General features: G+C 38.8%; 2 protein-coding genes across 6 annotated transcripts in view; one reads left to right on the top strand and one right to left on the bottom strand.

The window, feature by feature from the left end:
- LOC136255583 (P-selectin-like) overlaps positions 1-25836 on the bottom strand; it is a 107604-nt gene that overhangs the window by 34946 nt on the left and 46822 nt on the right. The window contains exon 8 of one of the 2 annotated variants that reach the window (XM_066048383.1): positions 1298-1489. The exons of the other annotated variant lie outside the window; for it this stretch is intronic. Coding sequence (XP_065904455.1) covers positions 1298-1489 — 192 coding nt within the window. The remainder of the gene's footprint in view (positions 1-1297; positions 1490-25836) is intronic. 2 annotated transcript variants of the gene reach the window in all.
- LOC136256824 (uncharacterized) lies at positions 8955-11817 on the top strand. Of its 4 annotated transcripts, none has more exons than XR_010701672.1 (8): positions 8955-9218; positions 9323-9464; positions 10257-10368; positions 10624-10686; positions 10747-10775; positions 10823-10956; positions 11375-11439; positions 11499-11817. XR_010701672.1 is itself a non-coding variant. In XM_066049863.1 (8 exons), the coding sequence occupies exons 1-6, from the start codon at positions 9233-9235 to the stop codon at positions 10921-10923; spliced, it is 387 nt and encodes a 128-aa protein (XP_065905935.1). In that variant the 5' UTR covers positions 8955-9232; the 3' UTR covers positions 10924-10956; positions 11375-11439; positions 11499-11817. The 4 variants fall into 4 exon arrangements, 1 of the variants encoding a protein (XP_065905935.1); XM_066049863.1 differs by having other exon boundaries at positions 8955-9268; positions 10257-10312; positions 10863-10956; XR_010701674.1 differs by lacking the exons at positions 9323-9464; positions 10257-10368 and having other exon boundaries at positions 10863-10956.

The following is a 25836-nucleotide window of genomic DNA, read 5'->3' as shown; positions in this document are numbered from 1 at the left end:
TACTATTCACTATTTTCATCACAAAAGATGCCTCTAGAATGGCTTCTAAGGGAGACATTTTGGGTGACTTCCATCACTTTAAGGATGATTTCTTCTTAAACAGTACTATTGTACTGTTTGATATGTTAATATTGAACCTACAGTCTAGCTGTTTTGCCATGGCTTGTGATATTGACAGAAGAAGCTAACAAATGCACAAGACCTGAAAGTATATGCTTTGTGAAGTACTGTTAGATAAAGGAATAGTGACTTTTAATAATTTATGTTTTCCTACAGTATGTTGTTCCATAAATGTATTGATGAGAAATATTAACAATTTAATTTGCAAGTGGAGCTGATTGAACATATTCTCTATTAATTTTTTTACAATCTAAAATACATTAGGTATATTACAAGCAGTTTGTAGAAACTTTTATTGATGTAGTATTGTGCAGTACTTTAATGGAATTACCATGCATGTTCATACTGTATATGTATGTGAACATAACCTATCACAATGTATTATGTAATTACCATGTTCATATAATAGTTCTATAATTAATTATGCAGATTCAACTGCACATCCACAGCCATAAAGCAAACAACCACCATACACACACAAATTTTCAAGGAACGTAATGGATCAACAAATTTCAGCATTTTGTTATTGAGGATTACATTTTTTTCACTGAGGTTAAACTACATGTATTAGAAAGCATTATGTCCCTTGAAAATTTGTCCATATATGGTGTGTGCTTGCACCCTTTCTGAACCTTTCACTTTAGGAAAATCATTTTAGTGCATTCAGGGCTCATTCCAGAGGGGCGAGGGGGCATAGTAAGTTGTTTTGGAATGTAGGGAAGGAGGGATGATTGATTTTAGTGACGCTATAAGATTATGAGAGAAGATCACTAAGAGATGCAAAGCATTAGGTTTCTAGGGAGTCTGGGCACATTCCCCCCAGAAACATCGTGAAAAATTAGGTGTGAAGATACATTGATTTGGAATTTTACTGTGCTGAATATTACCATTTGATGATGCAACTTTAGGAAAAAATCATCAAAATTAAACTTTTCATTTCTAAGTACGATATGTATCAAGGCTTTAGGTATAAATCTAGGGAGGCAATAGCTAACTTAGGGGGTTTGGGGAAGGAGGGGGCAGTGCCACTTCCTTAAATTAACTTGGTTTTACTACCTTAGATTTGCAATGAAGAAATATATCCTTATAAATGATCTGGTATCTCTGAACATAGCTTCCCTAAGTATCTCACAAAATAATTTATTGTCATGTGGATTTAGGCTTAGAATTAACATACCTATAGTACACACTACATCACTACCACTCCAGCTCCCTTCACTATCACAAGTCCTCACAACATCACCATCCTGTACTTGATAGCCAGTGTCACAAGTAGCAGTACAAGTTTCTCCAACAGTAAGAACTCCATTATCTCCAGGTGGACAACTGATCATTCCATTAGCAGGAGTAGTGAGGGCATTACAGGCAACTAAAGGAAGTATATACTGCACTGTACCATAAATAATATACACATACAATTTTCAGTATAAATAAATATTTTTGGTTGGTTTTGTCACACAAGTTGCTGAATGCAGATATTCCAGTAATGGAATACGAAACAGTGTAATTCATTCCCACACAATTTGGGATTTTATGCCCTTCAACTTTTCCCAGAATGACATTCTTAATATGTGACTGGATTTTGGAAAAACGATCCAAATCGCACATTAGAAGTTTCGCGGTTTTAAAGAATTGAAGCCAGCATAACTCTCCAAGGATAGCAAGCACGCGTATGAAATGTACACAAAAGATGCATCAATCTGTTACCTTTCAAGCCACTTCCAGTACTTGTAGCTGCTTGTACAGTTTCCCGCCAAATAAGATAGAAAATCTGAGCAGTTGGACGAGCGAAGTAGTATCACGAGTGCTCACAAAGGGGTGGAGGCTGGGGGGTGGCGGGGAGGGCAAAAGATAGGCTTCAAAATGGAGGCAGACCATGATTGGAGTCCAGACACGAGATTACAGGGCTGTGCTGGCTCCTTAGTGGCTGATATGTAGCAAAATCCACAGAGAACACGTCTGGCCAACATTATAAGGCTGTCCACCAGTAAACCACTGATTCTTGCCAAGCCAGGTCCTTCACAAGGCCTGAAATCGCCATTTGGGCACTCCACACCACCCAGAAAAGACGTCTATTAAAACCAGCCTCGTGTAGTTTGAGTAGTGCTGAGGGTCAAAACTTGTAGTACGATAGTGTAGCTATCCACTGGTGGTGTTAGTTTGATTTTGCCTGATGTGCAATTTGGTTCGGTTCTGTAAAATCTGGTCACATATTTGTTGTATGCTTAAAACTGCACTGCATGATCAAGACACATGATAGTGTGTTGTGTGGCCCAAGAAGCCAGCATGCTGCACCGTAGGTACTGTAGATTAACAGGAAGAAAGAAAACGTGATTTTACTAATATATATGTAGCTCTGTGAACTCTTACCTAATTGCAACAAAATTCATCGTAGAACTGTTCACCTGGGGGTAGGGGAACTAATGCACTAAATTTGAAGAAAATCACCCCAACTATTTTCAAGATATGAGTGACCAAAGTTTTGGGGGTTTTCTTTCCTCATTTTTTTTCCTTTTCTTTGTCTTTTCGCACACTTTGCAAAAATTGCTATAAAACACAAACACATTATCTGATTACACAGAAATTTGGCACACAAAAAGCAGGGGTGGATCCAGGGGGGTTCTGAGGTTTCCAGAAACTGGTCAAGCATATTCAGACTATCAAAAGGTTCAAATTGAAATACTCTAATAGAGCAGTCAACTATACCCTAATAGAACAATCACATTTTGCATCATAAATAGTTATTGTATCAACACCCAACACAGTAAAATCATATATCAGAGTGTTTATAAAACCTGCCATTTTCTGGGGTGCACCCCAGACCCCCAGAATGGCATCCATGTCTGTTGTATACTTCAAACGTCTCATAGTTCCACCTATAGCATCATCCACTTTCCAGCTATACATACTAAAATTCAGGCTGTGATGTTTTGGATTGTTTCCAACTTTGTTGGACACAGTAAGAAGAAAGCATGGAATAGTTGAAAATGCACTGCCAGAGCTCACAACTGCACTCTTAACATTGCATTATACACCAAATGATCCAATGGAACATTATTCAGAGGTTTGTCACCCTGGTGTATGACAGGACCTGTAAATAATTATGCAGACTATGGTTTGAATAGGTCAGCTTCCATCCATATCAAGCCCCAGTTGGTGGTCCAGGAACTGCTAACAGTGGCCGCCTCCATACATGGCCTCCCTGACTCTCTCTGTTGTTCTAGAGTGGCCTTGATTATTGAGGTCTGCAGGTTGTTTTGTGAAAATTTTTAATCAGGTTTTGTCAATGCGATCAGTCTGCTATGTACAAGAAGGACGCACTTGAGTACACAACATTGTGTTTGATCACAAACTTTGAAGTCTGAATATAATGTAATATCAAAGTATGTACCTAGTTAAATTTTTGTATTGACCACAGAGTCTATGTATGTAGGTAACTAAAAGCTATAGAATAATTTGAATTCATATACAGTATGTGATAAGACAAGCCATAATACTTATCAAGACATACGGTCGTGTATCGTGCGGCCCAAGAAACTGGCACGCCACACCGTGACTATATTGACAGGAAGAAAGAAAACTCGATTTTCACACCTTTGTAGCTCCGTGATCCTTCATCCGATTGGAACATGTTTTGCTGCAGAGGTGCCCGCCAGGTAGGCCACCCCACATAACAAATTTAAAAAAAATCGCCTTAGCCATTTCCGAGATATGAGTGTCCAAAAGGTCGTTTTTATTTTTATTATTTTTCTTATTCTTTGTCTTTTCGCACACTTTGAAAAATTGCTATAAAACACAAATGCGTATTCCGATTGCCTTGAAATTTGGCACACATAAAGGGAGTCCAACGATGAATCTTAGTATCACATTTGGTGCAAATTAGGCAAATGGTTAATGAGTTATGATCAAGACACACGATAGTGTGTCGTGCGGCCCAAGAAGCCGGCGTGCCACACCGTGAGTATATTGACAAGAAGAAAGAAAACGTCATTTTCACACTTTTGTATCTCGGTGATAGCTTATCCGATTGAAACCAAATTTGCTGCAGAGTCGCCCGCCAGCTAGGGGAGTCTACATTCCAAATTTGAAGGAAATCACTCAAGCCATTTCCGAGATATGAGCGGCCAAAGTTTCGTTTTTTTTTCTTTCTTCGTTTTTTTTTCTTCGTCTTTTTGCACACTTGCAAAAATTGCTATAACAAGCAAACGCGTACTCCGATCGCCTTGAAATTTGGCACACAGAAAGGGAGTCCAAAGGCGCATCCTAGCATCAAATTTGGTGCAAATCCGAAGAATGGTTCAGGCGTTATGACCGATTATTCGCGTAAAACAAGATCGATTTGTTGTCACGCCTACAGGGTAAACCGCTTCATGGAATGAGCTGAAAATTGCTATGTAGATGGAGTAACCATCGTAGGAGTGCCTTTTGGTGGTTTGAAAGGAATCGAGATTAAGACCACAGAGATATGACACAAAACCCAACCTGTGTCACAATTACGCGATCGATTTTTAGTAATAAAAAAAGTATTAGTTTTTACGCCTACTAGGCAAACCGCTAAGAGCAATGAGCTGAAAATCGGTGTATAGCTGGAATAATCTTCATAGAAAGTCCTTGCAGTAGTATAGAAGAATTGGATTACAAACCACTGAGTTATGATTCGAAAGCCAACTCTGTGTAGCAAATGCGAGATCGAGATACTCTAATAGAACAGTCACCCTAATAGAGCATTCAGCTAATTTATTTACTCCATTATAGAATTCTATTACATTACAAGTTATTCTGTAGGGACTTCAGCTGCAAACAGTCTATCTTATAGACAGTTCAGCAAGAAGCAAGTCACCCTGTGGAGAATTAAGCTACAATTATATCACTGTAGAGATTCAGAACATTACAAGTCACACTGAAGAGAGTTCAGCTATGAACAAGTCATGCACCCTGTAGAGAGTTCACCTACAATTAAATAACTCTCTAGAGAATTCAGCTACACACAAATCACTGTGCAGAGAGTTCAGCTACAAACAAATTGCCCTGTAGAGAGATCAGTTACAAACAAATCAACCTGCAGAGAGATCAGCTACACACAAATCAACTTGTAGAGAGATCAGCTACAAACAAATCACACTGTGGAGATCAGCTAGAAACTAGACACAATGTAAGGAGTTCAGCTACAAGCAAATCACCCTGTAGAAATTTCAGCTGCAAACAAATCACCCTATAGAGAGATCAGCTAGAAACTAGACACCATGTAAAGAGTTCAACTATAGAAGAGGTCACCTTATAGAGAGTTCAGCTACAAAGAAACCATCATGTAGAGAGTTCAGCTGCAAACAAATTACTCTGTATAGAGTTCAGCTAGAAAAAGTCACCTTGTAGAGAGTTCAGCTACAAAGAAACTGCCATGTAGAGAGTTCAGCCTCAAACAAATTACTGTGTAGAGAATTCAACAACAAACAAATCGCCCTGTAGAGGGATCAGCTAGAAGAAGTTACCTTGTAGAGAGTTCAGCTACAAAGAAACCATCATGTAGAGAGTTCAGCTACAAAGAAAGCACCATGTAGAGAGTTTAGCTGCAAACAAATCACCTGTAGAGAGTTCAGCTAGAAACAAATCACCCTGTAGAGAGATCAGCTAGAAGAGGTCACCTTGGAGAGCGTTCAGCTACAAAGAAATCACCACCTAAAGAGTTCAGCTACAAAGAAATCACCCTGTAGAGAGTTCAGCTAGAAGAAGTCACCTTGTAGAGAGTTCAGCTACAAAGAAACCATCATGTAGAGAGTTCAGCTGCAAACAAATCACTCTGTATAGAGTTCAGGCAGAAAAAGTCACCTTGTAGAGAGTTCAGCTACAAAGAAACCGCCATGTAGAGAGTTCAGCCTCAAACAAATTACCATGTAGAGAATTCAACAGCAAACAAATTGCCCTGTAGAGGGATCAGCTAGAAGAAGTTACCTTGTAGAGAGTTCAGCTACAAAGAAACCATCATGTAGAGAGTTCAGCTACAAAGAAATCACCCTGTAGAGAGTTCAGCTAGAAGAAGTCACCTTGTAGAGAGTTCAACTGCAAAGAAACCATCATGTAGAGAGTTCAATTACAAAGAAACCACCATGGATGTAGAGAGTTTAGCTGCAAACAAATAACCTGTAGAGAGTTCAGCTACAAAGAAACCGTTATGTAGAGAGTTCAGCTACAAAGAAAGCACCATGTAGAGAGTTTAGCTACAAACAAATCACCTGTAGAGAATTCAGCTAGAAGAAGTCACCTTGTAGAGAGTTCAGCTACAAAGAAACCATCATGTAGAGAGTTCAGCTACAAAGAAAGCACCATGTAGAGAGTTTAGCTGCAAACAAATCACCTGTAGAGAGTTCAGCTAGAAACAAATCACCCTGTAGAGAGATCAGCTAGAAGAGGTCACCTTGTAGAGAGTTCAGCTACAAAGAAACCATCATGTGGAGAGTTCAGCCACAAACAAATCACCCTGTAGAGAGTTCAGCTAGAAGAAGTCACCTTGTAGAGAGTTCAGCTACAAAGAAACCATCATGTAGAGAGTTCAGCTACAAAGAAACCACCATGGATGTAGAAAGTTTAGCTGCAAACAAATCACCTGTAGAGAGTTCAGCTAGAAACAAATCACCCTGTAGAGAAATCAGCTAGAAGAATTTATCTTGTAGAGAGTTCAGCTACAAAGAAACCATCATGTAGAGAGTTCAGCTACAAAGAAACCACCATGGATGTAGAAAGTTTAGCTGCAAACAAATCACCTGTAGAGAGTTCAGCTAGAAACAAATCACCCTGTAGAGAAATCAGCTAGAAGAATTTATCTTGTAGAGAGTTCAGCTAGAAAGAAACCATCCTGTATATAGTTCAGCTATATTTTAAGTCACCCAGTAGAGAGATCAGCTGCTAAAAAATGTCCTGTGGGGAATAATGGGCATGTAATAAATATCCACCCCAAAAACACCTTCGCTGTAAAAAAGGCGCGCCCAAGAAACTACAAGTACCTGGAACCCAATGTAAAGAAACAAAAAGAAAAAACAGCTCAGCTGAAGTGAAAAGTAACTGGTAACTTAAAGAGCTGATATCTGAAGCGGCCAAGAATACAATTACTAAAGTTTAATCCATGCAAGAATGCCTTGGCTATAAAACAGGTGTGTACATGAAAGTAACTGGCAACTGAAATGGCTGATATCTGAAGCGGCCAAGAATGAATGGTCATATACAACTAATTCAAAAATTTAACACTGAACCTTTATAATTCAGCTGTGTTCTATATTCACTCTTGCTGCATCGTAAAATAATTTCTTTTAACTCTAATTGGCTGGTAATTTGTCCGCCTTTTTTAATAGTCAGTCTAATAGAGCAAAAAAAGGCGGCCAAATTACCTGCCAATTAGAGTTAAAAGAAATTATTTTACGATGCAGCAAGAGTGAATATGGAACACAGCTGAATTATAAAGGTTCAGTGTTAAATTTTTGAATTAGTTGTATATGACCATTCATTCTTGGCCGCTTCAGATATCAGCCATTTCAGTCGCCAGTTACTTTCATGTACACACCTGTTTTATAGCCAAGGTATTCTTGCATGGATTAAACTTTAGTAATTGTATTCTTGGCCGCTTCAGATATCAGCTTTTTAAGTTACCAGTTACTTTTCACTTCAGCTGAGCTGTTTTTTCTTTTTGTTTCTTTACATTGAGTTCCAGGTACTTGCAGTTTCTTGGGCGCGCCTTTTTTACAGCGAAGGTGTTTTTGGGGTGGATATCACTCATTTTTGTCGGTGATAAACTCTACATTTGGTTTAAAAGGAAATTTTTTTTGGAAATGAGCAATTAACATTAATGCAGAATAATTATTATCTTGGAGAGTCAGTAAAATCCACACATAATAATGATTGTTTCATAACACCGTAAATTCGGAAGTATGAATTTACGGTTAGTATGACTGTTCTATTAGAGTAAATCTATCTTTACTGCCTGCATGTGACGAATATATCTCATATCTGTGCATGTTAAATGCTTCAGACACCTAATTAAACTTGCAAGTGACTAATTAGTTCACAGTTGCTACACAGCTATAAATACATTTGTAATTTTTATCACCATAATCATTTATCATGTTATAACCATTTTTTAATATTTTGGTCACAACTTCAGGATTAGAACAGCAGAGAAAGGAATAGAGGACTCAACCATCAAGACTTGTATATGGGAGATGGAACAGTATTGCAATGGACAATGCCGGTACTAACCCCTCAAGGTGTTGCAGTACAGTATAGATGCAAGACCAGAGCCTCGATCGTCACCTTTTGAAGGATAATGCCAGCACTAACCCCTCAAGGATGTCACAGTGCAGTATCGATACAACCACTCCAACCAGTGCATAAGACCAGAGCCTCGATCATCACCTTTTGACTGAAATCTTTATACTTGATGAAGCAATTAAAACAAAAAAGTTGTAGTACTTATACTTTCCTGAGGGAGCATGCCCCCAGAGTCCCAGACTCCCTTGCCTGTTCAGCAGAATAATAGGATTGAGCCTTACTACCACTTTCACCTTTATTCTTGGCCCGGATGTACATATCGGCAACATAATACAGTAGCTGTAGATAATGCTAGTTAATGCCCCTAGGCAGAGCTATAGGGGTGGGAATTTTTCCCTACTATCACACTATCACAGTAGTTCTTCTCGCAGTTCTTTGCCTGGCCATCATCAACTGCTGTCAAAACATTAGTGTCGTCCCTCAGACCCTTCCTCAAGCATGCTTATCACACAAAAATAACCTAGTTTAGCAGTGCACAAACAATTATTGACAGCTTATAGTGTGTTAAAGCACACTTACCGCATTGTTGAACCATGTATACCACCAGAATCCACCGGATTGACAACTAACACGTGATCTATTTAGGGGAAATCTCGTGGAAAGTCCCTAATTACCTTAAGCGGACACTCGTGATACGTGGTTTTAAATTGAATGGTTTAAGAATGTAACTAGATGGTGAGGCGTACTTTAATCGGCTCGACTTTAATGAGAAACTCGAGCCCCTCGTGAGAAACTACATCGCTTGAGCAACGCTTGAAGAAGTAAGAGTCAAGAATACTGAGGTACTCTATGATATATGCCAGTCTTGAATGCTAACAAAACGAGGAGTGAAGTTTGTGCAACGTGTCACATCGCCAAACACTGATTCACCGTGTTTGTGTAATAGGGTTTATGGACCTGTCCACCAGATGCTGAAAGGAAATTCATTCCACCACATGGTGAAAGGAAATTCATTCCAACTTGTGAAGTTATTGATATAGTCATTGTTGGGGTCCACGGGGACATCGATGATCATTTACCAGTCAGCTGTAAGTAATGTCACAACAGAAGGAAAGGAACCATTTCCATACCCCTATGGCACACTGATTTTCCTGGTCAGTTTTTGTACACTCAACCACAGAAATGTAGAACTTTGGTTGCAGGTGGAAAATAAACACACTTTTACTCAGTTACAAGAGATTCACCCAGCTGGGATAAAATGTTGAAGTAGGGTTGGGAGGTATTTAGGTATTAGTAGTTAAAGTGGCTTTCTAAAAATACTGAATACTGAATTTAATGCATTAATTAAATTTTTGGTGGTTAAGTGGTGGCTACACATGAAGTCAAGCCCCATACAACCATGTGTTTGTGCTGTGGGCAAGACAAACACAATAATTTACTTTTTGAGATATTCAAACCTTACTTTGTGGTACAATTGTCATTTCATTTGTTCCTTTTAAAGATAACTTTCACTACTAGCACAATGTGAGTATAGGTATAAATCACAGCTTACCCAGGTTTTTAAAAAGTGTACAATATAAAAGGTATTTAGTGATACCAAGGTATTTTTCCTAATACCGTACCGTTCTTCAAAAAAGGAATACCGCCCATCTCTATGTTGAAGTGAATGTCATTAGTACTAACTTGTTCATCAGGTATTGGACAATTCCAAGTGTCCAGATTATGCGGTTGTCCTCATGTTCAAGTTTACACATTTAGGCAAGTTCCACAACGTCCTATAATCTATTACTATATCAGTGTGGAATAATGCTTATATAATATTTTTCATATTCCAGGCTTTAGGTGTATTGTATTTAACACCTGCTTGTTGGTTTTTGCAGGCCATCTGGTCATACTGGTTTATCCACTAGCAGTTGAATGTGATCATGGTACATATGTAAGTTGAGACCATGCAAGATGCAAGAACAAAGATACAGGTGTCATGAATTTTAGGTCAGTTAACGTTCAGAGGAATTGTATTATTGCAACTGTTCTTTTTGTAGTTATCAATTATCAGTGACCAGTTTGTGATAGCGTACTTTTGTTTGACCAATGACCTAATGTTCTGGTTTAGATGCTTACCCAACAGTTATGTTACTCACTTAACCTGCATATGGGATATATATTTTTTAGTTCATTTTGATTATCCATCCTTTATTGGTACAGCCTGGCATATTGATTTTTTTGCACATTCTCTTTTTAATTCAGTGCCTGCTGGATTGTTTCGTCAGATATCGAAACAGGTGTCTGGTGTTGCGACCGATGTTCCAGGTCAGTTTGCATGTGTGTTTAATTTAAGGTTGACTTCAGTGCCTGCTTATTCTTTTACAGGTCTCGGTATCGAGTGTTATGAATTTCAGGTCAGTTGATGTACAGAAGAATTGTATTATTGCAATTGTTTTTGTAGTTATCAATTATCACTGTATACTAGTGATGTGAATTTGCAGGTCAGTCTACTCAGATGTATCGGGTATAGTGTTGATGGGTTCAAACAAATATCCAGTGTAGACTGTGAGTGGCACCAAGGGTGTTAATTTCTAGGTCAGTTTACATGTTGTGATGTTAGTGATTTTTTCCTAGTACCCAGATGTTAAGTATATTGTATTTAATGCCCACCTGTTATGTTTTTAAATTATGGTATATCAGTGTAGACAGTGCAACAGTAAGCCTTCTGTGTTGTAGTAACTATTTGTTTCATAATTATGCTGTTGTCCTGGAATGGCACAATTTTTGGGCAACCAGTGTGAAGTCCAGTGGTATAAACATTGTATTATGACCAAGTTGTGATAGCGTACTTTTGTTTGACTAATGTCTTAATGCTCAGGTTTGACATGCTTACCCAACAGTTATGTTATTCATTCACTTAGCCTGGGAAATAATTTTTGTTCATTTTGATTATCCATGCTATTATTGATATAGCCCGGCATATTGATTTTTTGTACATTCTCTTTTAATTCAGTGCCTGTTGGATTGTGTCATCAGATATCGAAACAAGTGTTTTTGGTGTTGCGACCGATGTTCCAGGTCAGTTACATGAGCGTTTAATTTAAGGTTAACTTCAGTGCCTGCTTATTCTTTTACAGGTCTCAGTATCGTCATGCTGACATACAAGAAATCATCACTATTGTTGGAACTATTTTTAGTCAAGTCTTGATGTGATGTTGATTAACATTGTTACACATTGTTGCATGTTTACCATATGGCAAGAAATTTTCGTGGCTATCATGAAATTTGAATATTGTGTAAGTTGTGTGGAACAACCCCAACTCATACATGGTCACTGGCAAACCACGAACCACATTCGAGCCACAACACCACCAACCACATTCGAGCAATCCATTACAAAATTTTGTTGCACCATTTGTGTGTGCATAATACTTAATGAAAGCCACAACACAAGCTACATGGTACACACTACATAGAGGTGGTAACCCCTAAAAACTTGTTACCTTTTGTATTCACCTTGTCGGCCTTTGTGGTTAATCTATTAAAAATTACATGTAAATAGAGAATTGAAAATTATGCTTAAAGCACCTTCGCTAGTGATTTTGTTCTTCACACCATAAGACAACTGGCGATTTATAAACACTCCGCATGGGGTGTGGCACTAAATGGAATTTAAAAGATTTCTGCTTAAAACGCCATCCCTAGGGAACTTACGGTTCAGCACGCTGTCACAACTTGTTTATCAGGCATTAGAGTTTGTGTCCACGTCGTGCCTTTAAAAGTTATTGTAGGGATTAGAGGTTTGATTGAAGAAAATACGCGTATAGGCAAACCAGGATTGGATAATGTCAGTGCTAGATGGACTATACAAACACGACTATGTTGACTGGTATAACGTGACAGTAGTTGTAACATAAGGTAGAGAAATACAGTGAAATACGCCTATTTTTTATTTTGCGATGGTTACTTTTTTATTTTAGCGAGGTCGCAAGAAAACTATGATGATGACGACTCCTAAAGATTTTTTTATCACGTAACGCAATACAAATCTATTGAGAGATGTTGCGTAATCTAGGACTAATATTGTGAAACCAGCTCTACACGTAAATAACTCACAGTAGTGGCCGCGCGTCTTTTAATTGGGCGTGCGCTTTGTAGTTTCTTGGCCGCGCGACTCACTACCGTGAGTCTTGATATGTATATAATTTGTATAATTACTAATAAAATCTAAAATAATTGAAGTATTAAAAATCTTCTATAAGTTCTTTTCTTCTTCCTGTGGTAAATAAAAAAAACACATGGGTTAAAAAGCCCCAAAGCCAGCCATAGGCTGGCTTTGCAGTATACAAATACAAAAAGAAGTGATATCTAATCAAAAACAGCCAAGCTGTAAAAAAAGGTGCAGTCCCCAAAAAGGCCATGGTGAAAAAAGATGTGAAATCCAAGGTGGCGGCCAAGAATGGCTGTGATGGTAGGTTAATGGTAAAAATTTTAATAACGACAATTCAGGTGAATTTTGTGCCACTTGGTCTTGGCATCAAATTCACCTGAATTGTTGCTATTAAAATTTTTACCATTAACCTACCATCACAGCCATTCTTGGCCGCCACCTTGGATTTCACATCTTTTTTCACCATGGCCTTTTTGGGGGCCGCACCTTTTTTACAGCTTGGCTGTTTTTGATTAGATTGATTATTCGCGTAAAACAAGATCGATTTGTTGTCACGCCTACAGGGTAAACCGCTTCATGGAATGAGTTGAAAATCGGTTTGTGGATAGATCAACCATTGTAGGAGTGCCTTTTGGTGGTTTGAAAACAATCAAAATTAAGATCATGGAGATATGACATGAAACCAAAGATGTGTAACAATTGCGTGATCAAGATTCGTGAATAAAATTTTCACGCCTACCAGGCAAACCGCCAAGAACAATGAGCTGAAAATTGGTATGTAGCTGGAATAGTCATCGTAGAAAGTCCTTGCAGTAGTACAGAACAATCAGTTTACAAACCACTGACTTATGATTCCAAAGCCAACTCCGTTTAGCAAATGCGAGATCGAGATACTCTAATAGAACAGTCACCTAATAGAGCATTCACCTAGTTCATGACTTACTCCATTATAGATTGCAAGTTATGCTGTAGAGAGTTCAGCAACAACCAGTCAATATTTTAGACAGTTCAGCTACAAGCAAGTCACCTTGCAGAGAGTTCAGCTACAAAGAAACCATCCTGTGGAGAGTTCAGCTACAAACAAATACCCTGTAGAGAGTTCAGCTACAAACAAATCACCCTGCAGAGAGTTCGGCTACAAAGAAACTATCATGTAGAGAGTTCAGCTGCAAACATATCACCCTGTAGAAAGTTCAGCTACGAAAAGATCACCCTGTAGAGAGTTCAGCTAGAAGAAGTCACCTTGTAGAGAGTTCAGCTACAAAGAAACCATCGTGTAGAGAGTTCAGCTGCAAACAAATCACTCTGTAGAGAGTTCAGCTAGAAGAAGTCACTTTGTAGAGAGTTCAGCTACAAACAAATCACCCTGTAGAGAATTCAGCTACAAACAAATCACCCTGTAGAGAGGATCAGCTAGAAGGATCACCTTGTAGAGAGCAAACAAATCACTCTGCAGATAGTTCAGCTACAAACAAGTTACCCTGTAGAGAGATCAACTAGAAGATGTTACCTTGTAGAGAGTTCAGCTACAAAGACACCATCATGTAGAGAGTTCAGCTGCAAACAAATTATCCTGTAGAGAGTTCAGCTAGAAGAATTCACCTTGTAGAGAGTTCAGCTACAAAGAAACCATCATGTAGAGAGTTCAGCTACAAAAAGATCACCCTGTAGACAGTTCAGCTAGAAGAATTCAACTTGTAGAGAGTTCAGCTACAAAGAAACCATCATGTAGAGAGTTCAGCTGCAAACAAATCACTCTGTAGAGAGTTCAGCTAGAAGAAGTCACTTTGTAGAGAGTTCAGCTACAAAGAAACCGCCATGTAGAGAGTTCAGCCTCAAACAAATCACCCTGTAGAGAATTCAGCTACAAACAAATCGCCCTGTGGAGGGATCAGCTAGAAGAAGTTACCTTGTAGAGAGTTCAGCTACAAAGAAACCATCATGTAGAGAGTTCAGCTACAAAGAAACCACCATGTAGAGGGTTTAGCTGCAAACAAATCACCTGTAGAGAGAAACAAATCACCCTGTAGAGAGATCAGCTAGAAGAGGTCACCTTGTAGAGAGTTCAGCTACAAAGAAACCACCAAATAAAGAGTTCAGCTGCAAATAAATCACTTGTAGAGACTTCAGCTACAAACAAATCACCCTGTAGAGGGATCAGCTAGAAGAAGTCGCCTTGTAGAGAGTTCAGCTACAAAAAACCATCATGTAGAGAGTTCAGCTACAAAGAAACCACCATGTAGAGGGTTTAGCTGCAAACAAATTACCTGTAGAGAGAAACAAATCACCCTGTAGAGAGATCAGCTAGAAGAGGTCACCTTGTAGAGAGTTCAGCTACAAAGAAACCATCATGTAGAGAGTTCAGCTACAAAGAAATCACCCCGTAGAAAGTTCATCTAGAAGAAGTCACCTTGTAGAGAGCTCAGCTACAAAGAAACCATCATGTAAAGAGTTCAGCTGCAAACAAATCACCCTGTAGAGAGATCAGCTAGAAGAAGTTACCTTGTAGATAGTTCAGCTATACAAACAAATCACTCTGTAGAGAGATCAGTTAGAAGAAGTTACCTTGTGGATAGTTCAGCTACAAACAATTCACCCTGTAGAAAGATCAGCTAGAAGAAGTCACCTTGTAGAGTGTTCAGTTACAAAGAAACCACCATGTAGAGAGTTCTGTAATAAATACATTTATTATATATAATTTGTACATTTACTGATAAAATCAGAAATGTTTAAAGTATTTAATATCTGCTTCATCTTTTCTCCTTCCTGTGGTAAAGAAAAAAAGATAGGTTATACAAATACAAAAAGAAGTGAAATCTAATCCAAAAAAGCCTAGCTGTAAAAAAAGAGTGCAGCCCTGAGAAAGGCTATGGTGAAAAAAGATGTGAAATCCAAGGTGGCGGCCAAGAAATGGCTGTGATGGTAGGTTAATGGTAAAAATTTTAATAACGACAATTCAGGGGAATTTGGTGCCAAGACCAAGCGGCACAAAATTCACCTGAATTGTCGTTATTAAAATTTAACCATTAACCTACCATCACAGCCATTTCTTGGCAGCCACCTTGGATTTCACATCTTTTTTCACCGTGGCCTTTTTGGGGGCCGCATATTTTTTTACAGCTTGGCTGTTTTTGATTAGATATCACTTCTTTTTGTATTTGTATACTACAAAGCCGGCCTATGGCTGGCTTTGGGGCTTTTTTAACCCATCTGTTTTTTTCTTTACCACAGGAAGAAAAAAAGAACTTAAAGAAGATTTTTAATACTTGAGTTATTTTTGATTTTATTAGTAATTATACAAATTATATACATATATTTATTACATGCCCATTATTCCTCACAGGATATATTTTTGCAGCTGATCTCTCTACTGGGTGACTTAAAATATAGCTGAACTGTATACAGGATGGTTTCTTTGTAGCTGAACTCTCTACAAAGTGACCTCTTCTAGCTGATTTCTGTACAGGGTGATTTGTTTCTAGCTGAACTCTCTACAGCTAGGTTATTTGTTTGCAGCTAAACTCTCTACATCCATGGTGGTTTCTTTGTAGCTGAACTCTCTACATGATGGTATCTTTGTAGCTGAACTCTCTACAAGGTGACTTCTTCTAGCTGAACTCTCTACAGGGTGATTTCTTTGTAGCTGAACTCTCTACATGATGGTTTCTTTGCAGCTGAACTCTCTACAAGGTGACTTCTTTTAGCTGATCCCTCTACAGGGTGATTTGTTTGCAGCTGAACTCTTTACGTGGTGATTTCTTTGTAGCTGAACTCTCTCCAAGGTGACCTCTTCTAGCTGATCTCTCTACAGATTTGTTTCTAGCTGAACTCTCTACAGGTGATTTGTTTGCAGCTAAACTCTCTACATGGTGCTTTCTTTGTAGCTGAACTCTATACATGATGGTTCCTTTGTAGCTGAACCCTGTACAAGGTAACTTCTTCTAGCTGATCCCTCTACAGGGCAATTTGTTTGTAGTTGAATTCTCTACAGGGTAATTTGTTTGAGGCTGAACTCTCTACATGGCGGTTTCTTTGTAGCTTAACTCTCTACAAGACGACTTCTTCTAGCTGAACTCTCTACAGGGTGATTTCTTTGTAGCTGAACTCTCTACATGATGGTTTCTTTGCAGCTGAACTCTCTACAAGGTGACTTCTTTTAGCTGATCCCTCTACAGGGTGATTTGTTTGCAGCTGAACTCTTTACGTGGTGATTTCTCTGTAGCTGAACTCTCTACAAGGTGACCTCTTCTAGCTGATCTCTCTACAAGGTGACCTCTTCTAGCTGATCTCTCTACAGATTTGTTTCTAGCTGAACTCTCTACAGGTGATTTGTTTGCAGCTAAACTCTCTACATGGTGCTTTCTTTGTAGCTGAACTCTCTACATGATGGTTCCTTTGTAGCTGAACCCTGTACAAGGTAACTTCTTCTAGCTGATCCCTCTACAGGGCAATTTGTTTGTAGTTGAATTCTCTACAGGGTAATTTGTTTGAGGCTGAACTCTCTACATGGCGGTTTCTTTGTAGCTTAACTCTCTACAAGACGACTTCTTCTAGCTGAACTCTCTACAGGGTGATTTCTTTGTAGCTGAACTCTCTACATGATGGTTTCTTTGCAGCTGAACTCTCTACAAGGTGACTTCTTTTAGCTGATCCCTCTACAGGGTGATTTGTTTGCAGCTGAACTCTTTACGTGGTGATTTCTTTGTAGCTGAACTCTCTACAAGGTGACCTCTTCTAGCTGATCTCTCTACAGATTTGTTTCTAGCTGAACTCTCTACAGGTGATTTGTTTGCAGCTAAACTCTCTACATGGTGCTTTCTTTGTAGCTGAACTCTCTACATGATGGTTCCTTTGTAGCTGAACCCTGTACAAGGTAACTTCTTCTAGCTGATCCCTCTACAGGGCGATTTGTTTGTAGTTGAATTCTCTACACGGTAATTTGTTTGAGGCTGAACTCTCTACATGGCAGTTTCTTTGTAGCTGAACTCTCTACAAGGTGACTTTTTCTAGCTGAACTCTTAGACTATACAGAGTGATTTGTTTGCAGCTGAACTCTCTACATGATGGTTTCTTTGTAGCTGAACTCTCTATAAGGTGACCTCTTCTTGGTGAACTCTTTACATTGTGACTAGTTTCTAGCTAATCTCTCTACAGGGTGATTTGTTTGCAGCTGAAATCTCTGCAGGTTAATTTGTTTGTAGCTGATCTCTCTACAAGTTGATTTGTGTGTAGCTGATCTCTCTGCAGGTTAATTTGTTTGTAGCCGATCTCTCTACAGGGTAATTTGTTTGTAGCTGAATTATCTATAAAGTGATTTGTTTGTACCTGATCTCTCTGCAGGTTGATTTGTTTTAGCTGAACTCTCTACAGGGTGATTTGCTTGTAGCTGAACTCCTTACATTGTGTCTAGTTTCTAGCTGATCTCCACAGGGTGATTTGTTTGTAGCTGATCTCTCTACAAGTTGATTTGTGTGTAGCTGATATCTCTGCAGGTTGATTTGTTTGTAACTGATCTCTCTACAGGGCAATTTGTTTGTAACTGAACTCTCTATAAGGTGATTTGATCTCTCTGCAGGTTGATTTGTTTGTAGCTGAACTCTCTAAAGGGTGATTTGCTTGTAGCTGAACTCCTTACATTGTGTCTAGTTTCTAGCTGATCTCTCTACAGGGTGATTTGTTTGTAGCTGATCTCTCTGCAGGTTGATTTCTTTGTAGCTAAAGTCTCTACAGGGTGATATGTTTGTAGCTTATCTCTCTACAGGGTGATTTTTTGTAGCTGACCTCTCTTCAGGGTGATTTGTTTCTAGCTGATCGCTCTACAAGTTGATTTGTTTGTAGCTGAAATCTCAACAGGGTGTATTGCTTGTAGCTGAACTCCTTACATTGTGTCTAGTTTCTAGATGATCTCTCTACAGGGTGATTTGTTTGTAGTTGATCTCTCTGCACGTTGATTTGTTTGTAGCTGAAGTCTCTACAGGGTGATTTGTTTCTAGCTGGCCTCTCTACAAGTTGATTTGTGTGTAGCTGATCTCTCTGCAAGTTGATTTGTTTGTAGTCGATCTCTCTACAGGGTAATTTGTTTGTAGCTGAACTGTCTATAAGGTGATTTGTTTGTAGCTGATCTCTCTGCAGGTTGATTTGTTTTAGCTGAACTCTATACAGGGTGATTTGTTTCTAGCTTATCTCTCTACAGGTTGATTTGTGTGTAACTGATCTCTCTACAAACTGATTTGTTTGTAACTGATCTCTCTGCAGGTTGATTTGTTTCTAGCTGATCTCTCTACAAGTTGATTTGTTTGTTGTTGATCACTCTAAAGTTGATTTGTTTGTAGCTGAACTCTCTGCAAAGTGTTTTGTTTGTAGCTGACCTCTCTACAGGGTAATTTGTAGCTGAACTCTCTGCACAGTGACTTGTGTGTAGCTGAATTCTCTAGAGAGTGATTTAATTGTAGGTGAACTCTCTACAGGGTGCAAGACTTGTTTATAGCTGAACTCTCTTCAGTGTGACTTGTAATGTTCTGAATCTCTACAGTGATATAATTGTAGCTTAACTCTCCACAGGGTGACTTGCTTCTTGCTGAACTGTCTATAAGATTAACTGTTTGCAGCTGAAGTCCTTACAGAATAACTTGTAATGTAATAGAATTCTATAATGGAGTAAATAAATTAGCTGAATGCTCTATTAGGTGACTGTTCTATTAGAGTATCTCGATCTCGCCTTTGCTACACAGAGTTGGCTTTCGAATCATAACTCAGTGGTTTGTAATCAAATTCTTCTATACTACTGCAAGGACTTTCTATGAAGATTATTCCAGCTATACACCGATTTTCAGCTCATTGCTCTTAGCGGTTTGCCTAGTAGGCGTAAAAACTAATCTAATCAAAAACAGCCAAGCTGTAAAAAAAGGTGCGGCCCCCAAAAAGGCCATGGTGAAAAAAGATGTGAAATCCAAGGTGGCGGCCAAGAATGGCTGTGATGGTAGGTTAATGGTAAAAATTTTAATAGCGACAATTCAGGTGAATTTGATGCCAAGACCAAGTGGCACAAAATTCACCTGAATTGTCGTTATTAAATTTTTTACCATTAACCTACCATCACAGCCATTCTTGGCCGCCACCTTCGATTTCACATCTTTTTTCACCATGGCCTTTTTGGGGGCCGCACCTTTTTTACAGCTTGGCTGTTTTTGATTAGATATCACTTCTTTTTGTATTTGTATACTGCAAAGCCAGCCTATGGCTGGCTTTGGGGCTTTTTCAACCCATGTGTTTTTTTATTTACCACAGGAAGAAGAAAACAACTTATAGAAGATTTTTAATACTTCAATTATTTTAGATTTTATTAGTAATTATACAAATTATATACATCAAGACACACGGTAGTGTGTCGTGCGGCCCAAGAAGCCGGCGCGCCACACCGTGAGTATATTGACAGGAAGAACGAAAACGTCATTTTCACACCTTTGTATCTCGGTGATCACGTATCTGATTGGAACCAAATTTGCTACACAGTTGCCCGCCAGCCAAGGGAGTCTACATTCCAAATTTGAAGGAAATCGCTCCAGCCATTTGCCAGATACGAGCTGCCAAAGTTTCGTTTTTTTTTCTTCGTTTTTTTCTTAGTCTTTTCGCACACTTGCAAAAATTGCTATAACAAGCAAACGCGTACTCCGATCGCCTTGAAATTTGGCACACAGAAAGGGAGTCCAAAGGCGAATCCTAGCATCAAATTTGGTACAAATCCGATGAATGGTTCAGGAGTTATGACCGATTATTCGCGAAAAACAAGATCGATTTGTTGTCACGCCTACAGGGTAAACCGCTTCATGAAATGAGTTGAAAATTGCTATGTAGATGGAGTAACCATCGTAGGAGTGCCTTTTGGTGGTTTGAAAGGAATCGAGATAAAGACCACGGAGATATGACACAAAACCCAACCTGTGTCACAATTACGCGATCGATTTTTATGAATAAAAAGTATTAGTTTTCACGTCTATTACGTAAACCGCTTAGAGCAATGAGCTTAAAATCGGTGTATAGCTGGAATAATCTTCATAGAAAGTCCTTGCAGTAGTACAGAAGTATCGGATTACAAACCACTGAGTTATGATTCGAAAGCCAACTCCGTGTAGCAAATGCGAGATCGAGATACTCTAATAGAACAGTCACCCTAATAGAGCATTCGGCTAATTTATTTACTCCATTATAGAATTTTATTACATCACAAGTTATTCTGTAGGGAGTTCAGCTGCAAACAGTTAATCTTATAGACAGTTCAGCAAGAAGACAGTCACCATGTGGAGAGTTAAGCAAATATACCACTATAGAGATTCAGAACATTACAAGTCACACTGAAGAAAGTTCAGCTATAAACAAGTCATGCACTGTGTAGAAAATTCAGCTACAATTAAGTCACTCTCTAGAGAATTCAGTTACACAGAATTCAGCTACACACAAGTCACTGTGGAGAGAGTTCAGCTACAAACAAATTACCCTTTAGAGTGATCAGCTACAAACAAAACACTTTGCAGGGTGTTCAACTGCAACAAATCAATTACCTTTAGAGCGATCAGCAATGAACAAATCAACACAAATCTACCTGTAGAGAGATCAGCTAGAAACAAATCACCCTGAAGAGAGTTCAGCTACAAAAAATCACCCTGTAGAGACATCAGCTAGAAACTAGACACAATGTAAGGAGTTCAGCTACAAGCAATCACCCTGTAGAGAGTTCAGCTAAAACAAATCAACCTGCAGAGAGATCAGCTACAAACAAATCACCTTATAGAGAGTTCAGCTACAAACAGATTACCTGTAGAGAGATCGGCTACAAACAAATCAACCTGCAGAGAGATCAGCTATATACACACAAATCAACTTGTAGAGAGATCAGCTACAAACAAATCACCCTGTAGAGAGATCAGCTAGAAACTACACACAATGTAAGGAGTTCAGCTACAAACAAATCACCCTGTAGAGAGATCAGCTACAAACTAGACACAAAGTAAGGAGTTCAGCTACAAGCAAATTACCCTGTAGAGAGTTCATCTACAAACAAATCAACCTGTAGAGCAATCAGCTAGAAACAAATCACCCTGAAGAGAGGTCAGCTACAAAAAAATCACCCTGTAGAGAGATCAGCTACAAACAAATTGCCCTGTAAAGAGATCGGCTACAAACAAATCAACCTGCAGAGAGATCAGCTACACACAAATCAACTTGTAGAGAGTTCAGCTACAAACAAATCAACCTGCAGAGAGATCAGCTACACACAAATCAACTTGTAGAGAGTTCAGCTACAAACAAATTACCCTGTAGAGAGATCGGCTACAAACAAATCAGCCTGTAGAGAGTTCAGCTAAAGCAAATCAACCTGCAGAGAGATCAACTACAAACAAATCACCTTATAGAGAGTTCAGCTACAAACAAATCACCCTGTAGAGAGATCAGCTAGAAACTAGATACAATCCAAGGAGTTCAGCTACAAGCAAAATCACCCTTTAGTGAGTTCAGCTACAAACAAATCAACCTGCAGTGAGATCACCCACAAAAACGCACTTGTACAGAGTTCAGTTACAAACAAATCACCCTGTAGAGAGATCAGGTAGAAGAATTCACCTTGTAGAGAGTTCATTTACAAAGAAACCATCATTTAGAGAGTTCAGCTACAAAGAAATTACCCCGTAGAGAGTTCAGCTAGAAGAAGTCACCTTGTAAAGAGTTTAGCTACAAAGAAACCATCATGTACAGAGTTCAGCTACAAAGAAACCACCTGTACAGAATTCAACTACAAACAAATCACCCTGTATAGAGATCAGCTAGAAGAAGTTACCTTGTAGATAGTTCAGCTACAACAATTCACCCTGTAGAAAGATCAGCTAGAAGAAGTCACCTTGTAGAGTGTTCAGTTACAAAGAAACAATCATGTAGAGAGTTCAGCTGCAAACAAATCACTCTGTAGAGAGTTCAGCTACAAAGAAACCGCCATGTAGAGAGTTCAGCCTCATACAAACCATCTTGTAGAGAATTCAACTACAACAAATCACCCTGTAGAGAAGAAGTTACCTTGTAGAGAGTTCAGCTACAAAGAAACTACCATGTAGAGAGTTTAGCTGCAAACAATTCACCTGTAGAGAGTTCAGCTAGAAACAAATCACCCCGTAGAGAGATCAACTGGACGAAGTTACCTTGTAGAGAGTTCAGCTACAAAGAAACCATCATGTAGAGAGTTCAGCTGCAAACAAATCACCCTGCAGAGAGTTCAGCTACAAAAAAATCACCCTCTAGAGAGTTCAGCTAGACGAAGTCACCTTATAGAGAGTTCAGCTACAAAGAAACCATCATGTAGAGAGTTCGACTATAAAGACACCACCATGTAGAGAGTTTAGCTGCAAACAAATCACCTGTTACAGAGAGTTCAGCTACAAAGAAACCATCCTGTATATAGTTCAGCTACATTTCAAGTCACCCAGTAGAGAGATCAGCTGCAAAAAAATCCTGTGGAGAATAATGAGCATGTAATAAATATATGTATATAATTTGTATAATTACTATTAAAGTCAAAAATAATTGAAGTACTAAAATTCTTCTTTAAGTTCTTTTCTTCTTCCTGTGGTAAAGAAAAAACACATGGGTTAAAAAAGCCCCAAAGCCAGCCATAGTCTGGCTTTGCAGTATACAAATACAAAAAGAAGTGATATCTAATCAAAAACAGCCAAGCTGTAAAAAAAGGTGCGGCCCCCATAAAGGCCATGGTGAAAAAAGATGTGAAATCCAAGGTGGCGGCCAAGAAATGGCTGTGATGGTAGGTTAATGGTTATATTTTAATAACGGCAATTCAGGTGAATTTTGTGCCGCTTGGTCTTGGCACCAAATTCACCTGAATTGTTGTTATTAAAATGTAACCATTAACCTACCATCACAGCCATTTCTTGGCCACCACCTTGGATTTCACATCTTTATTCACTATGGCCTTTATGGGGGCCGCACCTTTTTTTACAGCTTGGCTGTTTTTGATTAGATATATTTATTACATGCCCATTATTCCCCACAGGATATTTTTTAGCAGCTGATCTCTCTACTGGGTGACTTAAAATATAGCTGAACTATATACAGGATGGTTTCTTTGTAGCTGAACTTTCTACAAGATAAATTCTTCTAGCTGATTTCTCTACAGGGTGATTTGTTTCTAGCTGAACTCTCTACAGGTGATTTGTTTGCAGCTAAACTTTCTACATCCATGGTGATTTCTTTGTAGCTGAACTCTCTACATGATGGTTTCTTTGTAGCTGAACTCTCTACAAGGTGACTTCTTCTAGCTGAACTCTCTACAGGGTGATTTCTTTGTAGCTGAACTCTTTAGGTGGTGATTTCTTTGTAGCTGAACTCTCTCCAAGGTGACTTCTTCTAGCTGATCTCTCTACAGGGTGATTTATTTATAGCTGAACTCTCTACAGGTGATTTGTTTGCAGCTAAACTCTCTACATGGTGCTTTCTTTGTAGCTGAACTCTCTACATGATGGTTTCTTTGTAGCTGAACTCTCTACAAGGTAACTTCTTCTAGCTGATCCCTCTACAGGGCGATTTGTTTGTTGTTGAATTCTCTACACAGTAATTTGTTTGAGGCTGAACTCTCTACATGGCAGTTTCTTTGTAGCTGAACTCTCTACAAGGTGACTTTTTCTAGCTGAACTCTATACAGAGTAATTTGTTTGCAGCTGAACTCTCTACATGATGGTTTCTTTGTAGCTGAACTCTCTATAAGGTGACCTCTTCTATAGTTGAACTCTTTACATTGTGTCTAGTTTCTAGCTGATCTCTCTATAGGGTGATTTGTTTGCAGTTGAAATCTCTACAGGGTGATTTGCTTGTAGCTGAACTCCTTACATTGTGTCTAGTTTCTAGCTGATCTCCACAGTGTGATTTGTTTGTAGCTGATCTCTCTACAAGTTGATTTGTGTGTAGCTGATCTCTCTGCAGGTTGATTTGTTTGTAACTGATCTCTCTACAGGGCAATTTGTTTGTAGCTGAACTCTCTATAAGGTGATTTGATCTCTCTGCAGGTTGATTTGTTTGTAGCTGAACTCTCTAAAGGGTGATTTGCTTGTAGCTGAACTCCTTACATCGTGTCTAGTCTCTAGCTGATCTCTCTACAGGGTGATTTTTTGTAGCTGATCTCTCTGCAAGTTGATTTGTTTGTAGTCGATCTCTCTACAGGGTAATCTGTTTGTAGCTGAACTGTCTATAAGGTGATTTGTTTGTAGCTGAACTCCTTACATCGTGTCTAGTCTCTAGCTGATCTCTCTGCAGGTTGATTTGTTTTAGCTGAACTCTCTACAGGGTGATTTGTTTGTAGCTGATCTCTCTGCAGGTTGATTTGTTTGTAGCTGAAGTCTCTACAGGGTGATTTGTTTCTAGCTGATCTCTCTACAGGGTGATTTTTTGTAGCTGACCTCTCTTCAGGGTGATTTGTTTCTAGCTGATCGCTCTACAGGTTGATTTGTTTGTAGCTGAAATCTCAACAGGGTGTATTGCTTGTAGCTGAACTCCTTACATTGTGTCTAGTTCCTAGATGATCTCTCTACAGGGTGATTTGTTTGTAGTTGATCTCTCTGCACATTGATTTTTTTGTAGCTGAACTCTCTACAGGGTGATTTGTTTATAGCTGATCTCTCTACAAGTTGATTTGTGTGTAGCTGATCTCTCTGCAAGTTGATTTGTTTGTAGTTGATCTCTCTATAGGGTAATTTGTTTGTAGCCGAACTGTCTATAAGGTGATATGTTTGAAGCTGATCTCTCTGCAGGTTGATTTGTTTTAGCTGAACTCTCTACAGGGTGATTTGTTTCTAGCTTATCTCTCTACAGGTTGATTTGTGTGTAACTGATCTCTCTACAAGCTGATTTGTTTGTAGCTGATCTCTCTGCAGGTTGATTTGTTTCTAGCTGATCTCTCTACAAGTTGATTTGCTTGTTGCTGATCACTCTAAAGATTGATTTGTTTGTAGCTGAACTCTCTGCAAAGTGTTTTGTTTGTAGCTGATCTCTCTACAGGATAATTTGTTTGTAGCTGAACTCTCTACACAGTGATTTGTGTGTAGCTGAATTCTCTAGAGAGTGATTTAATTGTAGGTGAACTCTCTACAGGGTGCATGACTTGTTCATAGCTGAACTCTCTTCAGTGTGACTTGTAATGTTCTGAATCTCTACAGTGATATAATTGTAGCTCCACAGGGTGACTTGCTTCTTGCTGAACTGTCTATAAGATTAACTGTTTGCAGCTGAAGTCCCTACAGAATAACTTGTAA

The sequence above is a fragment of the Dysidea avara genome, chromosome 5 (assembly GCF_963678975.1).
Source record: "Dysidea avara chromosome 5, odDysAvar1.4, whole genome shotgun sequence".
Lineage (NCBI taxonomy): Eukaryota > Metazoa > Porifera > Demospongiae > Dictyoceratida > Dysideidae > Dysidea > Dysidea avara.
Note: the sequence above shows the minus strand (reverse complement) of the source record. Positions and strands in the feature narration are given on the sequence as shown.